At 41.3% G+C, this 25,589-nt stretch overlaps 1 protein-coding gene across 3 annotated transcripts in view; it reads left to right on the forward strand.

Moving 5' to 3' along the window:
• The window catches only part of LOC106591140 (membrane-associated guanylate kinase, WW and PDZ domain-containing protein 2), a 401,362-nt gene that overhangs the window by 328,712 nt on the left and 47,061 nt on the right, over positions 1 to 25,589 (forward strand). For all 3 annotated transcript variants that reach the window (XM_082957127.1, XM_082957128.1, XM_082957129.1), the window contains exon 13: positions 7,406 to 7,598. In XM_082957127.1, the coding sequence (XP_082813253.1) occupies positions 7,406 to 7,598 (193 nt within the window). The remainder of the gene's footprint in view (positions 1 to 7,405; positions 7,599 to 25,589) is intronic.

The raw sequence follows: 25,589 nt of genomic DNA on the forward strand, positions 1-25,589 counted from the left end.
CCCACGGTTGGAACGCTAGCGTCCCACATACCCCAGAGAGGTTAAGCCATTTTTCCACAACTTTGGAAGTATGTTTGGGGTCATTATCCATTTGGAAGACGCATTTGCGACCAAGCTTTAACTTCCTGACTGATATCTTGAGATGTTGCTTCAATATATCCACATAATTTTCCTTTCCTCATGAAGCCATCTATTTTGTGAAGTGCACCAGTCCCTCCTGCAGCAAATCAACCCCACAACATGATGCTGTCACCCCCGTGCTTCACTGTTGGGATGGTGTTCTTCGGCTTGCAAGTATCCCCCTTTTTCCTCCAAACATAACAATGGACATTATGGCCAAACAGTTCTATTTTTGTTTTATCAGACCAGAGGACATTTCTCCAAAAAGTACGATCTTTGTCCCCATGTGCAGTTGCAAACCATAGCTTGTCTTTTTTATGGCGGTTTTGAAGCAGTGGCTTCTTCCATGCTGAGTTGCTTTCAGGTTATGTCGATATAGGACTCGTTTCATTGTGGATATATATACTTTTGTACCTATTTTTGTACCTATTTCCATCTTCACAAGGTCATTTGCTGTTGTTCTGGGATTGATTTGCACTTTTCACACCAAAATACTTTAATCTCTAGGAGACAGAACACGTCTCTTTCCTGAGCGGTATGACGGCTGCGTGGTCCCATGGTGTTTATACATTCGTACTATTGTTTGTACAGATGAACATAGTACCTTCAGGCATTTGGAAATTGCTCCCAAGGATGAACCAGACTTGTGGAGGTCTACATTTTTTTTGTCTTTGGTCTTGGCTGATTTATTTTGATTTTCCCATCATGTCAAGCAAAGAGGCACTGAGTTTGAAGGTAGACCTTGAAATACATCCACAGGTACACCTCCAATTGACTAAAATGATATCACTTAGCCTGTCAGAAGCTTCTAAAGCCATGACATAATTTTCTGGAATTTTCCAAGCTGTTTAAAGGCACAGTCAACTAAGTGTATGTAAACTTCTGACCCACTGGAATTGTGATATTGAATTATAAGTGAAATAATCTGTCTGTAAACAATTGTTTGGAAAAATGACTCGTGTCATGCACAAAGTAGATGTCCTAACCGACTTGCCAAAACTATAGTTTGTTAACAAGAAATTTGTGGAGTGGTTGAAAAACAAGTTTTAATGACTCCAACCTAAGTGTATTTAAACTTCCGACTTCAACTGTATTTATAAAGCCCTTTTACATCAGCCAATGTCACAAAGTGCTATACAGAAACCCAGCCTAAAACCCCAAACAGCAAGTAATTTACAATTTAGTCATTTGGCAATGCAGATGTAGAAGCACGGTGGCTAGAAAAAACTCCCTAGAAAGGCGGGAACCTAGGAAGAAACCTACAGAGGAACCAGGCTCTGAGGGGTGGCCAGTCCTCTTCTGGCTGTGCCAGGTGGAGATTATAACAGTACATGTTCACCTTCAAACAGCAGGGTCAAATAATAATCACATTGGTTGTAGAGAGTGCAACAGAGGGTGCAACAGGTCAACACCTCAGGAGTAAATGTCAGTTGGCTTTTCATAGCCGAGCATTCAGAGTTCGAGACAGCAGGTGCGGTAGAGAGAGAGAGTTGAAAGCAGCAGGTCTGGGACAAGGTAGCATGTCTGGTGAACAGGTCAAAGTTCCATAGCCGCAGGCAGAACAGTTGAAACTGACCAAGTGGACTGGGGACAGCAAGGAGTCATCAGGCCAGGTAGTCCTGAGGCTTGGTCCCAGGGCTCAGGTCCTCTGGTGTGGGGAGGGAGAGAGAGAGAGAATTAGAGGGAGCATACTTAAATTCACACATGACTCCAGATAAGACAGGAGAATTACACCAGATAAACTACAAACCATTGCAGCATAGATACTGGAGGCTGAGACAGGAGGGGTCGGGAGACACTGTGGCCCCATCCAATGATACCCTGTGACAGGGCCAACCAGTCAGGATATGACCTCACCCACTTTGCCAAAGCATAGCCCCTATACCACTAGAGGGATATCCGCAAACCACACATTTACTACACTGAGACAAGGCTGAGTATAGTCCACGAAGATCTCACCCACTGCACGAACCCGAACTGTCAGGGCCCAGGTCTGACAGAATCTGTGTAGAAGATCTAGGTGCTGCTGTAGGCCCTCCTTGGTTGGGTACAGAAGCACCAGATTGTCAGCAAACAGTAGACATTTTGACTTCAGATTGTAGTACGGTGAGGCCAGGGGCTGCAGACTGTTCTAGTGCCCTCGCCAATTTGTTTATATATATGTTGAAGTGGGTGGGGCTTAAGCTGCATCCCTGTCTCACCCCACGTAACTGTGGAAAGAAATGTGTGTGTTTTTTGCACATTTTAACTGCACACTTGTTGTTTGTGTACATGGATTTTATGTTGTATGTTTTTCCCCAACACCACTTTCCATCAATGTGTATAGCAGACCCTCATGCCAAATTGAGTCAAAAGGACTCCCAGGACTGCTACTTCAATAACAAATGTTGGTTTGGTCCAAAATAATCCATCGTTATATCCAAATAGCGGCGTTTTGTTCGTGCGTTCAAGACACTATCCGAAGTGTAAATAAGGGTCACGAGCATGGCGCAATTCGTGACAAATGATTTCTAAATATTCCATTACCATACTTCGAAGCATGTCAACCGCTGTTTAAAATCAATTTTTATGCCATTTTTCTCGTAAAAAAGCAATAATATTCCGACTGGGAATCTGCTTTTAGGTAAACAGACGAAAGAAAACAAAGCATTCTGTCGACGCGGGCACGAGCCTGAGTCTCACAGTACTGTAACCAGCCACTACCCAAACGCGTTACTTTTTTTCAACCAGAGCCTGCAAAGCCACGATTCAGCTTTTTGCCGCCTTATGAGAGCCCATGGGAGCCGTAGTAAGTGTGACGTAACAGCAGAGATCCTCTGTAATGGATAGAGATAATCAAGGAGGGCAAGAAATTGTCAGACAGGGCGCTTCCTGCATGGAATCTTCTCAGGTTTTGGCCTGCCAAATGAGTTCTGTTATACTCACAGACACCATTCAAACAGTTTTTGAAACTTTGGAGTGTTTTCTATCCAAAGCTAATAATTATATGCATATTCTAGTTTCTGGGCAGGAGTAATAATCAGATTAAATCGTGTATGTTTTTTATCCGGCTGTGAACATACTGCCCCCTAGCTATAACAGGTTAATGCAACCGCTGTGTCAGATTTTAAAATAGGTTTACGGAGAAAGCACATTTTTCAATATTCTGAGTACATAGCTCAGCCATCAAAGCAAGCTATACAGATACCCGCCAAGTTCTGGGGTCAACTAAACTCAGAATTAGTATTATAAATATTCTCTTACCTTTGCTGAACTTCATCAGAATGCAGTCCCAGGACTCCTACTTCCACAAGAAATTTTCTTTTTGTTCGAAATACTCCATATTTATGTCCAAAAACCTCAGTTTTGTTCGTGCGTTCAGATCACTATCCAAAGGCATAACACGCGAGCGTAAATCCAGACACGAAAAGTAAAATAGTTCCATTACCTTTCGTAGAAACATATCAAAAGTTGTTTACAATCAATCCTTAGGGTCTTTTAAAGATAAATGCGATAATATTCCAACCGGACAATAGCGTATGCATTCAAGAAGAAAAAGAAGGAACGGCGCCGGTGGGCTCGCGCATAACCAAGTCCTTTGTCCTCAGGCAGTCCACTCATTGACTGAGCTCCTATTTTCTGCCCAGTAACAGGAGAAGGATGAAACACGTTTCTAAAGGCTGTTGACAGCCAATGGAAGCTTTAGGAAGTGCAAGGTGACCCCACATACACTGATGTTTCTGAGTGTTTTGCCTGCCAAATGAGTTCTGTTATACTCACAGACATCATTCAAACAGTTTTAGAAACTTCAGAGTGTTTTCTTTCCAAATCTACTAATAATATGCATATATTTGACTCTGGGCCCGAGTATTAGGCAGTTTACTCTGGGCACGCTTTTCATCTGAAAGTGAAAATACTGCCCCCTATACCTTAAAAAGTTAACAACAGGAGGTTTGTCCTTATAAATGTGTATGCACCAAACACAGGGAGAGAAAGTGGGCTTCTGTTTGGGTGTCTTAGACAGGAACTCTCACAGGTAGCGCCTGAAGAGACGCTGGTGGTCGGTGGGGACTGGAACTGTACGATGGATTTGACAAAATACAGAAAGATGGAGGAGCATGATTCAGGCTCAGTGGGGGTGTTAACCTCTCTAGGGGGTGTGGGACGGTAGCATCCCACCTGGCCAACATCCAATGAAATTGCAGAGCGCCAAATTCAAAAACAGAAATACTCATCATAAAAATTCATAAAACATACAAGTGTTATACATCGGTTTAAAGATTAACTTCTTGTTAATCCAACCACGGTGTCAGATTTCAAAAAGGCTTTACGGCGAAAGCATACCATGCGATTATCTGAGAACAGCGCCCAGCAGACAAATCATTACAAACAGTTACCAGCCAAGTAGAGGAGTTACACAAGTCAGAAATAGTGATAAAATTAATCACTTACCTTTGATGATCTTCATATGGTTGCACTCACAAGACTCCCATTTACTCAATAAATGTTTGTTTTGTTCGATAAAGTCCCTCTTTATATCCAAAAACCTCAGTTTTGTTCGTGGGTTTTGTTCAGTAATCCACAGACTCAAAGGCAGTCACAACAGGCAGACGGAAAATCCGAAAAGTATCAGTAAAGTTCGTAGAAACATGTTAAATGATGTTTATAATCAATCCTCAGGTTGTGTAATATTTCAACTGAACAAAAGCTTCGTCAATATAAAAGGAAAACAAGAAATGCGTGTGACCATGAAAAACCTCTGGGACACTGCATTGTCCACTCATTCAGAGTGATCTTACTCCCTCATTTTTCAGAATACAAGTCTGAAACAATTTCTAAAGACTGTTGACATCTACTGGAAGCCATAGGAAGTGCAATTTGAGTCGTAAGTCAATGGAATCTGTATAGGCAGTCAATGGAAAACTACAAACATAAAAGAATCCCACTTCCCGGATGGATTTTTCTCAGGTTTTCGCCTGCCATATCAGTTCTGTTATACTCACAGACATTATTTTAACAGTCTTGGAAACTTTAGAGTGTTTTCTATACAAATCTACCAATTATACGCATATCCTAGCTTCTAGGCCTGAGTAGCAGGCAGTTTACTTTGGGCACGCTTTTCATCCGAAGGTGAAAATAGTGCCCCCTACCCTAGTGAGTTTGAACGAGTGGATGTTTGGAGAACTAGACATCCCAACACAAGACAGTATACATGGTTGAAGGTCTTTGGGGCCAGGGTGAGTGCAGCCTGACTCGATCAGTTCTACATGTCCAGGAATCAGAGCAATATGTTGTTGGGCTTTACCATTCACCCGGGTTGGTTTTTTGTATCACCACATAAACATGGCTCTGCTGTCTATTTCACCAGGGCCTCGTTATGCATCCTATTGGATGTTTAATGTAAAGCTCTTTCAAGATGCCACTTTTTGTTCAGGTTTCCAGACTTTTTGGGAAGGTGGGGGCAGCGAGGAGAGGAGTATGAGTCTCAGAGTCAATGGTGGGATGTGGGAAAAATCCAAATTCAGCTTTTCTGTCAACAGTATACAGCTCTCTCACCCTCAGAGGTTACGAGAGTATTGGGGGAACTCAAGCATATTATAAGTGTGGTGGAGGTAGAGCTGGTGGGGTAAGGCAATGTAGGCCTCCATGCTAATTAAGCTTAATTACGTAGGGACCTTGGCAGTTTTTTCCAGGTTAAAGCGAATGGAGCACTTTAAGAGCTAGTTCTCCATGCTCAAGGAGATGGTTGCTCCCTGCTCCTCCTCCTCTGGTTTGGAAAGACAGAGCGGTGAAGCCAAGGGTATGCATTGTCTACGGCTGTCGGATGTGCGGGTGACCTCTGTGGTGGAGGAGATGCGGGAGTGGACTGTGGAGTTTTATACCGAATTGTATAGGGCAGAACTGTGTGATCCTATTTGTGCTCAGGTTTTGTTTGCAGACCTCCCTAAGCTCTCTCTGGCACAGAAAGATGATATTGACATTCTCCTGTTGTCCCATTAACTGGCATAGGCCGTAATCCAGATGTCCCCCGGCCGGGCACCGAGGGTCGATGGACTCCCAGTGGAGTTTTATTAAATATTTCTGGGGAATAATTGCACTGGACTTCTTTTGTATGTTGCGTGAGTGTGTCGAGATAGGAAAGTTGCCGATGAACTGTCGTCGTACAGATCTGACTCTCCTACACAAGAAAGGGGACTTGTGTGAACTTAGGAGCTGGAGGCCTGTGTCATTGCTTTGTGCAAACTACAAGATATTTGCCAAGGTTGTCGCTAACAGGTTGAAGTTCCATCTGGACTCTGTAGTACACAAGGACCAGACATATTGTATCCCAGGATGCTCCATCACGGACAGCTTGTTCTTAATCAGGGACATGTTGGACTTGTCGAGAGTTTCAAATGTGAACTTTGGACTGGTCTCTTTTGACCAAGAGAAGGCTTTTGATGGAGTGGAGCATGAGTATCTGTTTAATGTGATGTCTGTTTTGGGGTTTGGGGAAAGGTTTTTGGCCTGTGTGAAGATGTTGTATGCTGGGGTGTCATGTATGGTCAAGGTGGGAGGGGGGCTCAGTAGGCCAGTCTGGGTGAGGTGGGGAAATTAGACAAGGATGCTCTCTATCAGGGCAGTTATATACACTAGCCATTGAGCCTTTTTGGGGCCTGCTACTCAGGAGACTGCACGGAGTGTGTTGGACAGGCATGGGTCTGTTGACAGGCATAGCGATGTCGGTGTATGCAGATGACGTTTCTGTGATGGTCAGGGATGGGCAGGATATGTAGGCACTTAAGACTAGTCTGAAGGTGTACGAAGGAGCTTCTTCAGCTAAGGTGAACTGGGGCAAGAGTGACGCTCTGTTATGTGGGGCTTGGAGGGATAGCCCCCCCTCTGCTTCCAGGGTTTTTTCTATGGGGTTTGTATGTATAGTGCGTATGTTATCGTGTGTGTATGCATGTGTCTATGCCAATGTTTGTGTTGCTTCACAGTCCCTGCTGTTCCATAAGGTGTGTTTTTCCCTGTTTTTTTTGTCTAATTTTACTGCTTGCATCAGTTACTTGATGTGGAATAGAGTTCCATGTAGTCATGAATGAAAAACACCTCTGAATTGAATCCCCTATTGATTTGAGTAGTCTGTATACTGCATTTCAGCTTTAAGATGCAAATGTATAAACAATTAAGTAAACCTGACTGTATTAAATTAATGTAATTCATAAATCATACGTCTCACTTTACTCTCCCTGCTCCCTCACCCTTCTCTCTCTTGCTCTCTTCCTTCCCATCCCTTTCTCTCTTTCTGCTGCTGTGCATTCAGCTACCAGAGCAGTGGGACCCCCATGGTAGTCCCCAGACCAGCCTGTCAGCCCCAGTGCTTCCCACAGGCATGCCCTTCCCTACCCAGCCACAGCACAGCACCTCAGTCCCCGACTCTACAGAGGGCTTCGACCTCAACAAGCCCGACCCATACGACCTCTATGAGAAGTCCAGGGCCATCTACGAGAGTAGGCGTGAGTATTGTTTCATGGTATAAGGCAGTGGCGATTTTAGCATGTAAATGTAAACCTTGGTGGGGAAAACTCACTTTTTTAATGCATATGCCAGCAAAGCCACTCTTCCTGTTTCTGCACTGTAGTCTTTTCCTTGACTGAGAACATATCCGCTTCGTCCAGTAATGGCAGAAATGAGCTCTACCACAACCAAAAACGAACAACCAAATCAACATACAGTAACTTCATTACATTAACGATATACCCCCTGTAGGTGTAATATATATATATATTGGTTCTGTGTTCATGTGCAGACGCTTCACTTGTTTTGTATCGCTCTATGTTCTTTATTATTATACTCACCAACTGCACCTGCTTCATGACTCCCAGCGACTCCCACCCTCCTAACTCCATGTTGGGGGAGTCAGGAGGGTGCGATAATGAGGGTGCAATAATGAAGGACTCGTTGCGCTATCATCGCTGCAGGAGTAATATATACTTCGCCCTGTTCCGGGATGAAGTCGAACACCTTGACTTTCAGTGCGACAATTGCCTGCTCGCGGAGGGCTACAGAGAAGAAGTCGCTATGCTGGGCATACAAATAGCTGATTTGCACAGACTACTGGGAAAGCCAAGACCTGCAATTTTCTCGTTTTCCTCCACTCCGAGGGCAATGCATCGCGCTGGACTGATGGGAATCTCACCTTCAGGCAGGTTATCTTTGGTGGACTGGCCACTGCTCAGAAGTGATCGCTCACCGATGAAGAAAATAGAGTCGGCTGGACCTTTGTTGCTGAATCGCGGGATGATCCTCTTCTGGACCTGGATGGCCAGACAGGGGGACACGTTGCTGTTCATCGTGGAAGATGAGGGCAGAGTCCGCCAGATTCTGAGCCCTCTGCAGAGACAGGATTCATGAATGAGCTGCCAACATCGAATAGCTTTGCAGCTCTGGAGCCTGATGTTCCAGCACTATCTTTCATGGAGCGCCGGAGGTTCCTTCCGTATCGGCCAACGTTGTGATGGCATCGCCGGGGTCTAAGGTTGGTTCTGCTTCACCGGGGTCTGTGGTTCTTGGTCAACTAAATTGATGTGAGGATAATGTTAGCATTACATGCAAGTCAGTTTTTACCATGTCCTCTTTGGTCACTGTGAGAGTTCAACATGTTGTATCTGAAAGTGGTGAAATGCCTAACGGTGCTAACTGGAGAAATGTCATTGCTATTCCTACTTTGTTTAATTTTCCTAATTGGTATAACCTCAAAGTAATCTGATTTATATTGAAACTCTAAAACTTTACATTCAGAAAAGGTTGAATCATTTTTACATCTTAACATTCGTAGTTTATTACCTAAAATGGATAATGTCAAGATCTGGGCCTCTCAGGCAGACCCTTTATTTTATCTGAAACCTGGTTAACTTCTTGGGGCTATGTGGGACGCTAGCGTGCCACCCGTGGTGCACCCTATCAACAGCAGGTGCATTTCAAGAGCGGCAAATTTGAAACCAAATAAATGTCAAAATTCAAATTTTTCAAACATACAACTATTTTACACCCTTTGAAAGATAAACATCTCCTTAATCTAACCACGTTTTACGATTTCAAAAAGGTTTTACGGCGAAAGCATAAAGTTAGATTATGTTGGGAGAGTACATTGACAATAGCTGTGTGTAATGTTTTGTCAATTCAAAGACAGGGTCACCAAAACCATAAAACCAGCTAAAATGATGCACTAACCTTTTACAATCTCCACCAGATGACACTCCTAGGACATTATGTTAGACAATGCATGCATTTTTAGTTCTATCAAGTTCATATTTATATCCAAAAACAGCGTTTTACTATGGCATTGATGTTGAGGAAATCGTTTCCCTCCAATAACCGGCAGTCAAGTCAGCACCACAAATTAAATAATTAAAATTAGAAAACATTGGTAAAATATTATATTGTCATTTAAAGAATTATAGATTTACATCTCTTGAACGCAATCAACTTGCCAGATTTAAAAATAACCTTACTGGGAAATCACACTTTGCAATAATCTGAGCACTGCGCCCAGAAAAATATGCTTTGCTATACAAACAAACGGCCATGTTGGAGAGATCTAAAATCGAAAATACTATGTAAATAATCCATTACCTTTGATTCTCTTCATCAGATGTCACTTCCAGGAATCCCAGGTCCATAACGAATGTAGTTTTGTTCAAAAAAGCTCATCATTTATATCCAAAAAGCTCCGTGTTGTTAGCACATGATCTAAGCCAGCCGGACTTCTCGTCATGAACGAGGGGAAAAAATATATTTACGTTCGTTCAAACATGTCAAACGTTGTATAGCATAAATCATTAGTGCCTTTTTTAACCAGAACATTAATAATATTCAAGGTGGACGAATGCATTCTCTTTTATAACGTATTGGAACGAGGGTACCCAACATGAACTCGCGCGCCAGAGTCTAATCGGCCATCACCGTTCCATGGCTCTTGTTCGGTCAGATCTCACAGTAAAAGACTCAAAACACTTTGTAAAGGCTGGTGACATCTAGTGGAAGCAATAGGAAGTGCCAAAATATTAATCAACCCCTGTGTGTTTCAATGGCATAGGCTTAAAGGTAATTCAACACATCAGGTATCCACTTCCTGTCAGAAAATGTCTCAGGGTTTTGCCTGCCAAATGAGTTCTGTTATACTCACAGACACCATTCAAACAGTTTTAGAAACTTTAGGGTGTTTTCTATCCATATATAATAAGTATATGCATATTCTAGTTACTGGGTAGGATTAGTAACCAGATTTAATCGGGTACGTTTTTTTATCCATCCGTGATATTACTGCCCCCTAGCCCCAACAGGTTAACTGATAAAACTCTGGACTATGAGGTTGCTATGGTGCTGATAGGAAAGGCGAAGGTGGTGGTGTTGCTATTTACACAAATAATCTTCTTTCTGCATCTCTGTTAAAGGCTACATCCAGTCCTATACAATTTAAAGTGCTGGGTTTAAGTTTTCAGTTGGGTTCAAACTCAAAAATAACAGTTATAGGAATCTAACCTCCACCCTCTGCCAAGAAATGTGTACTTAACCTCTATGGGCTAGGCGGGACGAATTCGTCCCACCTACGTAACAGCCACTTGAAGCCTGTGGCGCGATTTTCAAAACCTTAAAAATCCTATTACTTCAATTTCTCAAACATATGACTATTTTACAGCTATTTAAAGACAAGACTCTCGTTAATCTAACCACACTGTCCGATTTCAAAAAGGCTTTACAACGAAAGCAAAACATTAGATTATGTCAGCAGAGTACCAAGCCAGAAATAATCAGACACCCATTTTTCAAGCTAGCATATAATGTCACATGAACCCAGAAGACAGCTAAATGCAGTACTAACCTTTGATGATCTTCATCAGATGACAACCCTAGGACATTATGTTATACAATACATGCATGTTTTGTTCAATCAAGTTCATATTTATATCAAAAACCAGCTTTTTACATTAGCATGTGACGTTCAGAACTAGCATACCCCCCGCAAACTTCCGGAGGAATTCGCTAACATTTTACTAAATTACTCACGATAAACGTTCACAAAAAGCATAACAATTATTTTAAGAATTATAGATACAGACCTCCTCTATGCACTCGATATGTCCGATTTTAAAATAGCTTTTTGGTGAAAGCACATTTTGCAATATTCTAAGTACATAGCCCAGGCATCACGGGCTAGCTATTTAGACACCCGGCAAGTTTAGCACTCACCATAATCATATTTACTATTATAAAAGTTTGATTACCTTTTGTTGTCTTCGTCAGAATGCACTCCCAGGACTGCTACTTCAATAACAAATGTTGGTTTGGTCCAAAATAATCCATCGTTATATCCGAATAGCGGCGTTTTGTTCGTGCGTCCCAGACACTATCTGAAATGGTAATTCAGGGTCGCGTGCATGGCGCAATTCGTGACAAAAAAAATCTAAATATTCCATTACCGTACTTCGAGGCATGTCAACCGCTGTTTAAAATCCATTTTTATGCCATTTTTCTCGTAAAAAAGCGATAATATTCCGACCGGGAATGTTCATTTAGCTAAACTGAGGAAAGTAAACAAAGCTTTCGGCCGACGCGGGCACGCGCCTGAGTCTCACAGTACTGTAACCAGCCACTACCCAACCGCGCTACTTTGTTTCAGCCAGTGCCTGCAAAGCCACGATTCAGCTTTTTGCCGCCTTCTGAGACCCTTTGGCAGCCGTAGGAAGTGTCACGGGACAGCTAAGATCCTCACACTTCAATAAACAGAGACAAGAAGAACGACACCTTGTCAGACAGGCCACTTCCTGCCTGAAACCTTGTCAGGTTTTTGCCTGCCAAATGAGTTCTGTTATACTCACAGACACCATTCAAACAGTTTTAGAAACTTTAGGGTGTTATCTATCCATATGTAATAAGTATATGCATATTCTCGTTACTGGGTAGGAGTGGTAACCAGATTAAATCGGGTACGTTTTTTATCCAGCCGTGTCAATACTGCCCCCTATCCTAAACAGGTTAAACGAACTCACTGATTTAATTGCCATGTTTACTACCCCAGAGGTGTTGATCACTGGAGATTTTAATCTTGCATGGGGAACGCAGGATGCTGACTATTTAACCTCTTATGGCTAGGGGGCAGTATTTTCACTGCTGGATAAAAAACGTACCCGATTTAATCTGGTTACTAATCCTACCCAGTAACTATAATATGCATATACTTATTATATATGGATAGAAAACACCCTAAAGTTTCTAAAACTGTTTGAATGGTGTCTGTGAGTATAATAGAACTCAAATGGCAGGTCAAAACCTGAGAGATTCCTTTACAGGAAGTGGCCTGTCTGACCATTTCTGGAACTTCTTTACCATCTCTATCTTTTACTAAGGATCTCTGCTCTAACGTGACATTTCCTACGTCGTCCATAGGCGCTCAGAGCCCGGGAAAAACCTGAATGTCGTCATCCCAGCCCCAGGCTGAAACACATTATCGCCTTTCTCAAGTGGCCGATCAAGGGACTCTGGGCTTAGGCGCGTGACCTGACCGCCCCCGTCTTTGTGATTTTTTCCTCTGTTTGCCGAAAATGAGATTCCCGGTCGGAATATTATCGCTTTTCTACGAGAAAAATGGCATAAAAATTTATTTTAGCCTCTATGGGCTAGGTGGGACGCTAGCGTGCCACCCGTGGTGCACTCCATCAACAGCAGGTGCATTTCAAGAGCGGCAAATTTGAATCCAAATAAATGTCAAAATTCAAATTTTTCAAAAATACAACTATTTTACACCATTTGAAAGATAAACATCTCCTTAATCTAACCACGTTTTACGATTTCAAAAAGGTTTTACGGCGAAAGCATAAATTTAGAGTATGTTAGGACAGTACATTTACAAGAGTTGTGTGTAATGTTTTGTCAAGTCAAAGACAGGGTCACCAAAACCATAAAACCAGCTAAAATGATGCACTAACCTTTTACAATCTCCATCAGAGGACACTCCTAGGACATTATGTTAGACAATGCATGCATTTTTAGTTCTATCAAGTTCATATTTATATCCAAAAACAGCGTTTTACTATGGCATTGATGTTGAGGAAATCGTTTCCCTCCAATAACCGGCAGTCAAGTCAGCGTCACAAATTAAATAATTAAAATTAGAAAACATTGGTAAAATATTATATTGTCATTTAAAGAATTATAGATTTACATCTCTTGAACGCAATCAACTTGCCAGATTTATAAATAACCTTACTGGGAAATCACACTTTGCAATAATCTGAGCACTGCGCCCAGAAAAATACGCGTTGCGATACAGACTAGACGTCATGTTGGGGAGATCTAAAATCGAAAATACTATGTAAATAATCCATTACCTTTGATTCTCTTCATCAGATGTCACTTCCAGGTATCACAGGTCCATAACGAATGTAGTTTTGTTCAAAAAAGCTCATCATTTATGTCCAAAAATCTCCGTCTTGTTAGCACATGATCTAAGCCAGCCGGACTTCTCGTCATGAACGAGGGGAAAAAATATATTTACGTTCGTTCAAACATGTCAAACGTTGTATAGCATAAATCATTAGGGCCTTTTTTAACCAGAACATGAATAATATTCAAGGTGGACGAATGCATACTCTTTTATAACGTATTGGAACGAGGGTACCCAACATGAACTCGCGCGCCAGGTGTCTAATGGGACATCATCGTTCCATGGCTCTTGTTCGGTCAGATCTCCCTCCAGAAGACTCAAAACACTTTGTAAAGGCTGGTGACATCTAGTGGAAGCAATAGGAAGTGCCAAAATATTCCTCAGCCCCTGTGTTTTTCAATGGGATAGGTTTAAAGGTAATACAACACATCAGGTATCCACTTCCTGTCAGAAAATGTCTCAGGGTTTTGCCTGCCAAATGAGTTCTGTTATACTCACAGACTTCATTCAAACAGTTTTAGAAACTTTAGAGTGTTTTCTATCCATATATAATAAGTATATGCATATTCTAGTTACTGGGTAGGATTAGTAACCAGATTAAATCGGGTACATTTTTTTTATCCAGACGTGCAAATGCTGCCCCCTAGCCCTAACAGGTTAAACAGCGGTTGACATGCTTCGAAGTACGGTAATGGAATATTTAGAATTTTTTTGTCACGAATTGCGCCATGCGCACGACCCTTCTTTACCATTTCGGATAGTGTCTGGAACGCACGAACAAAACGCCGCTATTCGGATATAACGATGGATTATTTTGGACCAAACCAACATTTGTTATTGAAGTAGCAGTCCTGGGAGTGCATTCTGACGAAGACAACAAAGGTAATGAAACTTTTGTAATCGTAAATCGGAGTTTGATCAGGGCTAAACTTGGTCGGTGTCTAAATAGCTAGCCGTGATGGCTGGGCTATCTACTGAGAATATTGCAAAATGTGCTTTCACCGAAAAGCTATTTTAAAATCGGACATATCGAGTGCATAGAGGAGTTCTGTATCTATAATTCTTAAAATAATTGTCATGTTTTTTGTGAACGTTTATCGTGAGTAATTTAGTAACTTCACCGGATGTTTGCGGGGGGTATGCTAGTTCTGAACGTCACATGCTAATGTAAAAAGCTGGTTTTTGATATAAATATGAACTTGATTGAACAAAACATGCATGCATTGTATAACATAATGTTCTAGGGTTGTCATCTGATGAAGATCATCAAAGGTTAGTGTTGCATTTAGCTGTGGTTTTGTTTTTTGTGACATTATATGCTATCTTGAAAAATGGGTGTCTGATTATTTCTGGCTTGGTACTCTGCTGACATAATCTAATGTTTTGCTTTCGCTGTAAAGCCTTTTTGAAATCGGACAGTATGGTTAGATAAAGGAGAGTCTTGTCTTTAAAATGCTGTGAAATAGTCATATGTTTGAAAATTGAAGTTTTTGTATTTTTGAGGAATTTGTAATTCGCGCCACGCCTATCACTGGATATTGGAGCAGGTCTAGATGTAAGAGGTTAAACAACACAATGTAACTCCAAGTGAATCACACTTCTGTGAAATAAAACTGTCCACTTAGGAAGCAACACTGATTGACAATAAATTTCACATGTTGTTGTGCAAATGGAATGGACAACCGGTGGAAATTATAGGCAATTAGCAAGACACCCCCAATAAAGGAGTGGTTCTGCAGGTGGGGATCACAGACCACTTCTCAGTTCCTATGCTTCCTGGCTGATGTTTTGGTCACTTTTGAATGCTGGCGGTGCTTTCACTCTAGTGGTAGCATGAGACGGAGTCTACAACCCACACAAGTGGCTCAGGTAGTGCAGCTCAACCAGGATGGCAAATCAATGCGAGCTGTGGCAAGAAGGTTTGCTGTGTCTGTCAGCGTAGTGTCCAGAGCATGGAGGCGCTACCAGGAGACAGGCCAGTACATCAGGAGACGTGGAGGAGGACGTAGGATGGTAGGAACCCAGCAGCAGGAACGCTACCTCTGCCTTTGTGCAAGGAGGAGCAGGAGAAGCACTGCCAGAGCCCTGCAAAATGACCTCCAGCAGGCCACAAATGTGCATGTGTCTGCTCAAACGGTCAGAAACAGACTCCATGAGGGTGGTATGAGGGCCCAACGTCCACAGGTGGGGGTTGTGCTTACAGCCCAACACCGTGCAGGACGTTTGGCATTTGCCAGAGAACACCAAGATTGGCATATTCGCCACTGGCGCCCTGTGCTCTTCACAGATGAAAGCAGGTTCACACTGAACACGTGACAGACGTGACAGAGTCTGGAGACGCCGTGGAGAACGTTCTGCTGCCTGCAACATCCTCCAGCATGACCGTTTTGGTGGTGGGTAAGTCATGGTGTGGGGTGGCATTTCTTTGGGGGGCCGCACAGCCCTCCATGTGCTCGCCAGAGGTAGCCTGACTGCCATTAGGTACCGAGATGAGATCCTCAGACCCCTTGTGAGACCATATGCTGTTGCGGTTGGCCCTGGGTTCCTCCTAATGCAAGACAATGCAAGATCTCATGTGGCTGGAGTGTGTCAGCAGTTCCTGCAAGAGGAAGGCATTGATGCTATGGACTGGCCCGCCCGTTCCCCAGACCTGAATCCAATTGAGCACATCTGGGACATCATGTCTCGCTCCATCCACCAACGCCACGTTGCACCACAGAATGTCCAGGAGTTGGCGGATGCTTTAGTCCAGGTCTGGGAGGATATCCCTCAGGAGACCATACGCCACCTCATCATGAGCATGCCCAGGCGTTGTAGGGAGGTCATACAGGCACGTGGAGGCCACACACACTACTGAGCCTCATTTTGACTTGTTTTAAGGACATTACATCAAAGTTGGATCAGCCTGTAGTGTGGTTTTCCACTTTAATTTTGAGTGTGACTCCAAATCCAGACCTCCATGGGTTGATAAATTGGATTTCCATTAATAATTTTTGTGTGATTTTGTTGTCAGCACATTCAACTCTGTAAAGAAAAAAGTATTTAATAAGATTAAGATGTGTTGTTTAAGTGTTCCCTTAGTTTTTGAGCAGTATATCATTTGGGCAGTATAAATGCCATTAGGTCCATGGTTCACTGACTTTTGGGTTTGGAAACCGACTTCCTATGATCGTACATGGCAAACGGACAAACATCCTGATTTTGCACATTCAATACTTTCATACATGTATAATTGACAAAAAAAGAATTGGACATTTCTTTTGCACATTTCTAATGGCATTTGGCAAAAAAAGAAAAAAAGATGTCACTTTTGACTTCCTTTGAAATCATATTCCAAATGCACAAAACATATGCCTTATGCACAAGCAAAAACAACCCAAAAAATTACGTCAATAAAATATGTCAAAAGTATGTCCATACAGATCTTATACATGTGTAATCGACATAAAAATCAAAAAGATTTCGAAAAATGGTCCAGAAACTACTTTTTAAAGGGGGTGATAATTTTTTTTTTTTAATTCTTCATTTTATCACAATCTGACCCTTGGGTGTTGACTTGTGTATCATTTGCTATATGAAAATCCACGGTGGAGCGTGCTCGCCATCTAATGGATTTTTCTGGTGTTACAATTGGCAATCCCCATCGGAAAATTGCAATATGATTTGGATGGAGATGGACCGCTTTTCGGTGGTATTTACAATTGTGTGTATGATTCGTGCTATGCCAATATGTTGCCATGTTATTTTGTCCATTTCAGGGGGGTGTTCCCTTACCTTTTGATTATCTTCATCAGAAGGCACTTCCAGGAATCCCAGGTCCACAACAAATGTAGTTTTGTTCGAAAAAGTTAATAATTTATGTCCCAATAGTTCCTTCTTGTTAGCACGTTCCGAAGGCTACTCAAAATGTACCGTAGTGCGCGGGACTTGTCGTCACGAATGTGCAAAAAAATATATATTTAAGTTCGTTCAAACATGTCAAACGTTGTATAAAAACACCCTAACGGTGTTTTGATTTAACCAACCTGCAGATTGTGAAAATCACTCAATTCAACCCTGTGTAAATCAGTCAATTCTTAACGTAAATTCTTAAACCTCAGGATTCTGTGAAAGCCTACCCCAATGACAACCTGTGTCGATTCTAAGCTTCCTGAAGCAACCGGAAGTTGTTAAAAACACCCTAAAGTTGTTTTGATTTAACCAACCTGCAGATTGTGAAAATCACTCAATTCAACCCTGTGTAAATCAGTCAATTCTTAACGTAAAGACTAAAAACTCAGGATTCTGTGAAAGCCTACCCCATTGACAACCTGTGTCGATTCTAAGCTTCCTGAAGCAACCGGAGGTTGTTAAAACACCCTAAAGTTGTTTTGATTTAACCAACCTGCAGATTGTGAAAATCACTCAATTCAACCCTGTGTAAATCAGTCAATTCTTAACGTAAAGACTAAAAACTCAGGATTCTGTGAAAGCCTACCCCATTGACAACCTGTGTCGATTCTAAGCTTCCTGAAGCAACCGGAGGTTGTTAAAACACCCTAAAGGTGTGTTGATTTAACCAACCTGCAGATTGTGAAAATCAATCTATTCAACCTTGTGTAAATCAGTCAATTCTTAATGTAAAGACTTAAAACTCAGGATTCTGTGAAAGCCTACCCCAATGACAACGTGTGTCGATTCTAAGCTTCCTGTGCCAACCCGGACGTGCCTTAAATTGGGGTCAAAGTAGCTGTTATGAAGGGTTAAAGTCACATCTTTCCAAAAATGCATATGTGTTACTAGGCAACCCTCATGAACTGTAAATCAGTCATGTATCCCATCAGATGTCAAAGAAAAACTCTGACACACATAAAAACACATACACACTCAGCAAGGATGGAGTGACACAGTGCGGTGCTTAAAGACACACAGAGCCTGCAATGGCATTACTATTATCTCTATGCTGTGCCGAGTTCAACGAGATGCCCCGCTTGACCGTAGCTAGCTCGGTCTGAGAGCAGCGACCTTGAAAAAAAGTAGGCCCAAAATGAAGTCTGGCCCTAAATTTCAAGTGCTTTTGGGTGACAGCGAGAGAACCGTTAGGGTTAGAAGCACAATTTGACTTCAAGAACGTTCCTGAGGTCCTCCCGATCTGTGCAAGCCTAACCTTGACCATGTAGCATTAACCCTTAACAGTGAAAAGAAGGTGTTTACATCAAATAGTTTGCAATGACTTCTCTCCCCATAGGAATACTTTGCCTATTCCCCTTAATTCAACCTGAAGCCTATGTGGGTTATGAATGCCTTATGAACCTGTCTTCAATGACAATCCATCAGGCTACTGTGAGGTCTACCTGTGTCGATTGTAAGCTTCCTGGAGCAACCGGAAGTTGATAAAAACACCCTAAAGGTGGTTGATATAACCAACCTGCAGATTGTGAAAATAACTAAATTCAACCCTGTGTAAATCTGTCAATTGTTAACAGAAAGACTTGAAACTCAGGATTCTGTGAAAGCCTACCCCTATGACAACGTTTGTCGATTCTAAGCATCCTGGAGCAACCGGAAGTTGATAAAATCACCCTAAAGGTGTTTTGATATAACCAACCTGCAGATTGTGAAAATCACTCAATTCAACCCTGTGTAAATCTGTCAATTCTTATCGTAAAGACTTAAAACTCAGGATTCTGTGAAAGCCTACCCCAATGACTCTAGAAGGTTCTCAGACAGAGAAAGAGCCTCGTACATTTGCAATATGTTCAATTCATTTTGACCATCTCGAAAATGACAACATTTAGAAATGTCCCAGAGTTGCAAGGCTAGGTGTATTGAAACCGCCTCGGCCCGTAGAGACGGACCCCAATGTTTCTGTCCGATAGCTCATTCACGGACACCGTTGCAATGCCCTGAAAAAGTAGATTTTCAGCACCAATTAACCTCTATGGGCTAGGTGGGACGCTAGCGTGCCACCCGTGGTGCACTCCATCAACAGCAGGTGCATTTCAAGAGCGGCAAATTTGAATCCAAATAAATGTCAAAATTCAAATTTTTCAAACATACAACTATTTTACACCCTTTGAAAGATAAACATCTCCTTAATCTAACCACGTTTTACGATTTCAAAAAGGTTTTACGGCGAAAGCATAAATTTAGAGTATGTTAGGACAGTACATTTACAAGAGTTGTGTGTAATGTTTTGTCAAGTCAAAGACAGGGTCACCAAAACCATAAAACCAGCTAAAATGATGCACTAACCTTTTACAATCTCCATCAGATGACACTCCTAGGACATTATGTTAGACAATGCATGCATTTTTAGTTCTATCAAGTTCATATTTATATCCAAAAACAGCGTTTTACTATGGCATTGATGTTGAGGAAATCGTTTCCCTCCAATAACCGGCAGTCAAGTCAGCGTCACAAATTAAATAATTAAAATTAGAAAACATTGGTAAAATATTATATTGTCATTTAAAGAATTATAGATTTACATCTCTTGAACGCAATCAACTTGCCAGATTTAAAAATAACCTTACTGGGAAATCACACTTTGCAATAATCTGAGCACTGCGCCCAGAAAAATACGCGTTGCGATACAGACTAGACGTCATGTTGGGGAGATCTAAAATCGAAAATACTATGTAAATAATCCATTACCTTTGATTCTCTTCATCAGATGTCACTTCCAGGTATCACAGGTCCATAACGAATGTAGTTTTGTTCAAAAAAGCTCATCATTTATGTCCAAAAATCTCCGTCTTGTTAGCACATGATCTAAGCCAGCCGGACTTCTCGTCATGAACGAGGGGAAAAAATATATTTCCGTTCGTTCAAACATGTCAAACGTTGTATAGCATAAATCATTAGGGCCTTTTTTAACCAGAACATGAATAATATTCAAGGTGGACGAATGCATACTCTTTTATAACGTATTGGAACGAGGGTACCCAACATGAACTCGCGCGCCAGGTGTCTAATGGGACATCATCGTTCCATGGCTCTTGTTCGGTCAGATCTCCCTCCAGAAGACTCAAAACACTTTGTAAAGGCTGGTGACATGTAGTGGAAGCAATAGGAAGTGCCAAAATATTCCTCAGCCCCTGTGTTTTTCAATGGGATAGGTTTAAAGGTAATACAACACATCAGGTATCCACTTCCTGTCAGAAAATGTCTCAGGGTTTTGCCTGCCAAATGAGTTCTGTTATACTCACAGACACCATTCAAACAGTTTTAGAAACTTTAGAGTGTTTTCTATCCATATATAATAAGTATATGCATATTCTAGTTACTGGGTAGGATTAGTAACCAGATTAAATCGGGTACATTTTTTTTATCCAGACGTGCAAATGCTGCCCCCTAGCCCTAACAGGTTAAGGTCGCTGCTCGGGCTCCAAATGACCTATCGAGCCGAAACTTGGGATTCGGGGTCGCCTCAGCTAGGCCTACACATAAAGTCAGAGCTGGACCCGCAGCTAAAACGTAACTAAATGTTTTACATTTTAATTATAGTTTAACCTCTAGAGGACCCCTTCGAGATAAAATCCCAATATCGGGATTGGTTGGACAACAACCAGTGAAATAGCATGGCGCGAAATTCCCCCAAAAAATCTCAAAATTAAAATTCAAGTATTTTACGGCATTTTAAAGATACTCTACTCGTTAATCCAATCACATTGTCCAATTTCAAAAAGGCTTTACGGTGAAAGCAAAACATTAGATTATTTTAGGATAGCATATTAGCAAAAAAAGCCATTCTCCAAGCACGAATAGCCGTCACAAAACCAGATATACAGCTAAAATTAAGCACTAACCTTTGACAATCTTCATCAGATGACACTCCTAGGACATCATGTTAGACAGTACATGCATTTTTTGTTCGATCAAGTTCATATTTATATCCAAAAACCCAATTTTTACATTGGCGCGTGACGTTCAGAAAATGTTTTCTCCCCATAACCACCGGTAAATAGGCACATACATTTACAGAGTAACTCATAAACGTTGACAAAATTTATAACAATTATTTAAAGAATTAGAGATAATCTACTCCTTTATGCAACCACTTTGTCAGACATCAAAATAACATTACGGAAAAAGCACATTGTTCAATATTCTGAGTACAGAACTTAGCCTTCAATGCTAAGCTATACAGTTAGCCTACAACCACGGCATCGACAAATCTCTAACAAAATGTTTGAAATATTTTCTTACCTTTGCTGATCTTCGGCGGAATGCAGTTGGAAGGGCACCCACTTCCACAAGAAATGTTCATTTGTTCTGCAAAGTCCATCATTTACGTCCAAATACGTCCGTTTTGTTGACCCATCCAGAACACTTTACAATGCCATGTGGCGTGGACGCAAATCCATAGACAAAATGGTCAAAAATTCCATTACCGTTTGTAGAAACACATCAAACGATGTTTACAATCAATCCTTTAGAGTATTTTTTACGTAAAATTGTGATAATTTTACAACCAGGCAATAGGTATTCATCCCAGAAGAAAAATAAAAAACAACAAAGTCATGTGCATGCGCGTCATAAGACACCTATCCTCAGACTGGCCAGTGATTGACTGAGCAACAATTTTCTGCCCGGTAACAGGTGACGGATGAAACCATTTCCTAAAGATTGTTGACAGCCAATGGAAGAGTTAGGAGGTGCAACGTAAATCCTATGTCACTGTAGTTTTTCAAGGGATTCAAAAGAAAAACTACATTTCTAATTTCTCCCACTTCCTGATTCAATTTTTCTCAGATTTTTGTCTGCCATATGAGTTCTGTTATACTCACAAACACCATTCAAACAGTTTTAGAAACTTCAGAGTGTTTTCTATCCAGATCTACTAATAATATGCATATTCTATTTTCTGGGCCAGAGTAGTAACCTGTTTAAATTGGGTATGTTAACCCAAGAGGTTAATCTGAAGACGCTGTGAATTATGGGCCTGCTCTGATATATGTGATAGTTGGCTTCTAAATGAGTTGGAAAAAGTGGGTTTGGTGTCAGATGGTATCAGACGGATGGAGTCCCACTTCTCTCATGTCACCATCGAGCGATGGAGAGGAACCACTAGCACTGCCCAGCCATCTCGAGTTCATCGGGCCAGTCAATTTTGCATTTCTGCAGTATTTTTGAGCATGTCAAATTCGTGATGGTAAATGCCCATTGAAACATATTGCAAATGTACTGTGCATTTGCAATATGATTCAATAGTGAAAAACATCACCAAATGGACATGATGAAAACACCACAACGAGCGATGGAGAGGAACCACAGTCACTGCCCGGCCATCCTGAGTTCATCGGGCCAGTAAGTTTTGCATTTCTGCAGTATTTTTTACCATGTCAAATGCGTGATGGTAATTGTCATTTGGGACCTTTTTTTAAAAATCGTTAAAAAACAACAGAGTCCCACTTCTCCCTCATCATACATGACAAATAGACCATCTAGGTTGATTCGTGGCTTAACATAAGGCATCTTCCTATGATCATACATGGCAAATGGACAAACATCCTGATTTGGCACATTCAATACTTTCATGTTGCAGTTGGACATTTCTTATGGGATTTGGCAAAAAAAAGAAAAAAAAGTGACTTTTACTTCGAGTTTTGACTTCCTATGAAATCATATTGCAAATGGACAAAACATATGCCTTATGTACAAGCAAAAAAAAATATTATGCCAATAAAATATGTCACAAGTATGTTCATACAGCTCTTATACATGTGTAATTGACAAAAAATCAAAAGAATTTCGAAAAACGGTCCAGAAAGCACTTTTTTAACCTCCCTGGGCAAGGTGGGACACTCTTAACCTGTTGGGGATAGGGGGCAGTATTTGCACGGCCAGATAAAAAACGTACCCAATTTAATCTGGTTACTACTCCTGCCCAGTAACTAGAATATGCATATACTTATTGGCTTTGGATAGAAAACACCCTAAAGCTTCTAAAACTGTTTGAATGGTGTCTGTGAGTATAACAAAACTCATTTGGCAGGCAAAAACCTGAGAAGATTCCTTACTGGAAGTGGCCTGTCTGACCATTTCTTGCCCTCCTTGATCATCTCTAACAAAAACAGGGGATCTCTGGCATGACGTGACACTTCCTACGGCTCCCATGGGCTCTCAGAAGGCGGGAAAAAGGTGAATGATGTAATTCCATCCCCAGGCTGAAACACATTAGCGCGTTTGGCAAGTGCTCTATCAGAGGGCCATCAGACAGAGGCTCGTGCATGAGGGGATAGCATGCTTTTACTTTCACTCTCTTTGTATTAAAAAACTATTTCCCGGTCGGAATATTATCGCTTTTTTACGAGAAAAATGGCATAAAAATTGATTTTAAACAGCGGTTGACATGCTTCGAAGTACGGTAATGGAATATTTAGAATTTTTTGTCACGAAACGCGTCGTGCTCGTCACCCTTATTTACCTTTTCGGATAGTGTCTTGAACGCACGAACAAAACGCCGCTATTTGGATTTACCAATGGATTATTTGGGACTGCAGGACTGAAATCCTGCAGCGCCCGCAAGGTCCCCCTGCTCAAGTAAGGGAAGACCCCTCCAAATGGACAAAAATGAATGGGAACATATTGGCACTGTACGAATAATACACACGATGTACAATACCACTCATTTGGACGCCGTTTCTTCCAAATCATATTGCAAATGCCATATGGCAATGCCAAATGTCACACCGCAAAAATCCAATAGATGGTTAGCGCGCTCCACCGTAACTTTTTCATATTGCAAATGTAACACAAGTCAAGTCCCAAGACTCAAATTTAGAAAAAGTATGAAAAAAAATTGAAAACTTATCACCCCCCGGATAGGGGGCAGTATTTTCACGGCCAGATAAAAAACGTACCCGATTTAATCTGGTTAGTACTCATGCCCAGAAACTAGAATATGCATATAATTAGTATATATGGATAGAAAACACTCTACAGTTTCTAAAACTGTTTGAATGGTGTCTGTGAGTATAACATAACTCATAAAACCTGAGAAGATTCCATACAGGAAGTGCCCTGTCTGACAATTTGTTCTCCTTCTGTGGCATCTCTATCAAAAATACAGCATCTCTGCTGTAACGTGACATTTTCTAAGGCTTCCATTGGCTCTCAGAAGGCGCCAGAAAGTGGAATGACGTCTCTGCAGTCTCTGGGCAAAAAAACAGCAGTTTTTGTGAGTGGTCAGGCAGGGAACAATGACACTGGAGATGCGCGTCCACAAGACGACTCCATGTTTTTCTTTCAGTCTTTGAATGAATACAACGTCGCCCGGTTGGAATATTATCGCTATTTTACGAGAAAAATTGTATAAAAATACATTTTAAACAGTGTTTGACATGCATCGAAGTACGGTAATGGAATATTTAGACATTTTTTGTCACGAAATGCGCCCGCGCATCACCCTTCGGATCGTGACCTCAACGCACGAAAAAAACGGAGCTATTTCAATATAACTATGGATTATTTCGAACCAAAACAACATTTGTTGTTGAAGTAGAAGTCCTGGGAATGCATTCTGACGAAGAACAGTAAAGGTAATCCAATTTTTCTTATAGTAATTCTGAGTTTAGGTTGTCCCAAACTTGGTGGGAGTCAAATTAGCTAGCCTGTGATGGCCGAGCTATCAACTCAGAATATTGCAAAATGTGCTTTCACCGAAAAGCTATTTTAAAATCTGACACCGCGATTGTATAAAGGAGTTCTGTATCTATAATTCTTAAAATAATTGTTATGTTTTCTGTCAACGTTTATCGTGAGTAAATTCACCGGAAGTTTGCGGTGGGTATGCTAGTTCTGAACATCACATGCTAATGTAAAAAGCTGTTTTTGATACAAATATGAACTTGATTGACCAAAACATGCATGTATTGTATAACATAAGGTCCTAGGAGTGTCATCTGATGAAGCTCATCAAAGATTAGTGCTGCATTTAGTTTTGGTTTTTGTGACATATATGCTTGCTTTGAAAATGGTTGTGTGATTATTTCTGGCTGGGTACTCTCCTGACATAATCTAATGTTTTGCTTTCGCTGTAAAGCCTTTTTTGAAATCGGACAATGTGGTTAGATTA

This window comes from Salmo salar, chromosome 10 (assembly GCF_965601325.2).
Source record: "Salmo salar chromosome 10, fSalSal1, whole genome shotgun sequence".
Taxonomy (NCBI): Eukaryota; Metazoa; Chordata; class Actinopteri; order Salmoniformes; family Salmonidae; genus Salmo; species Salmo salar.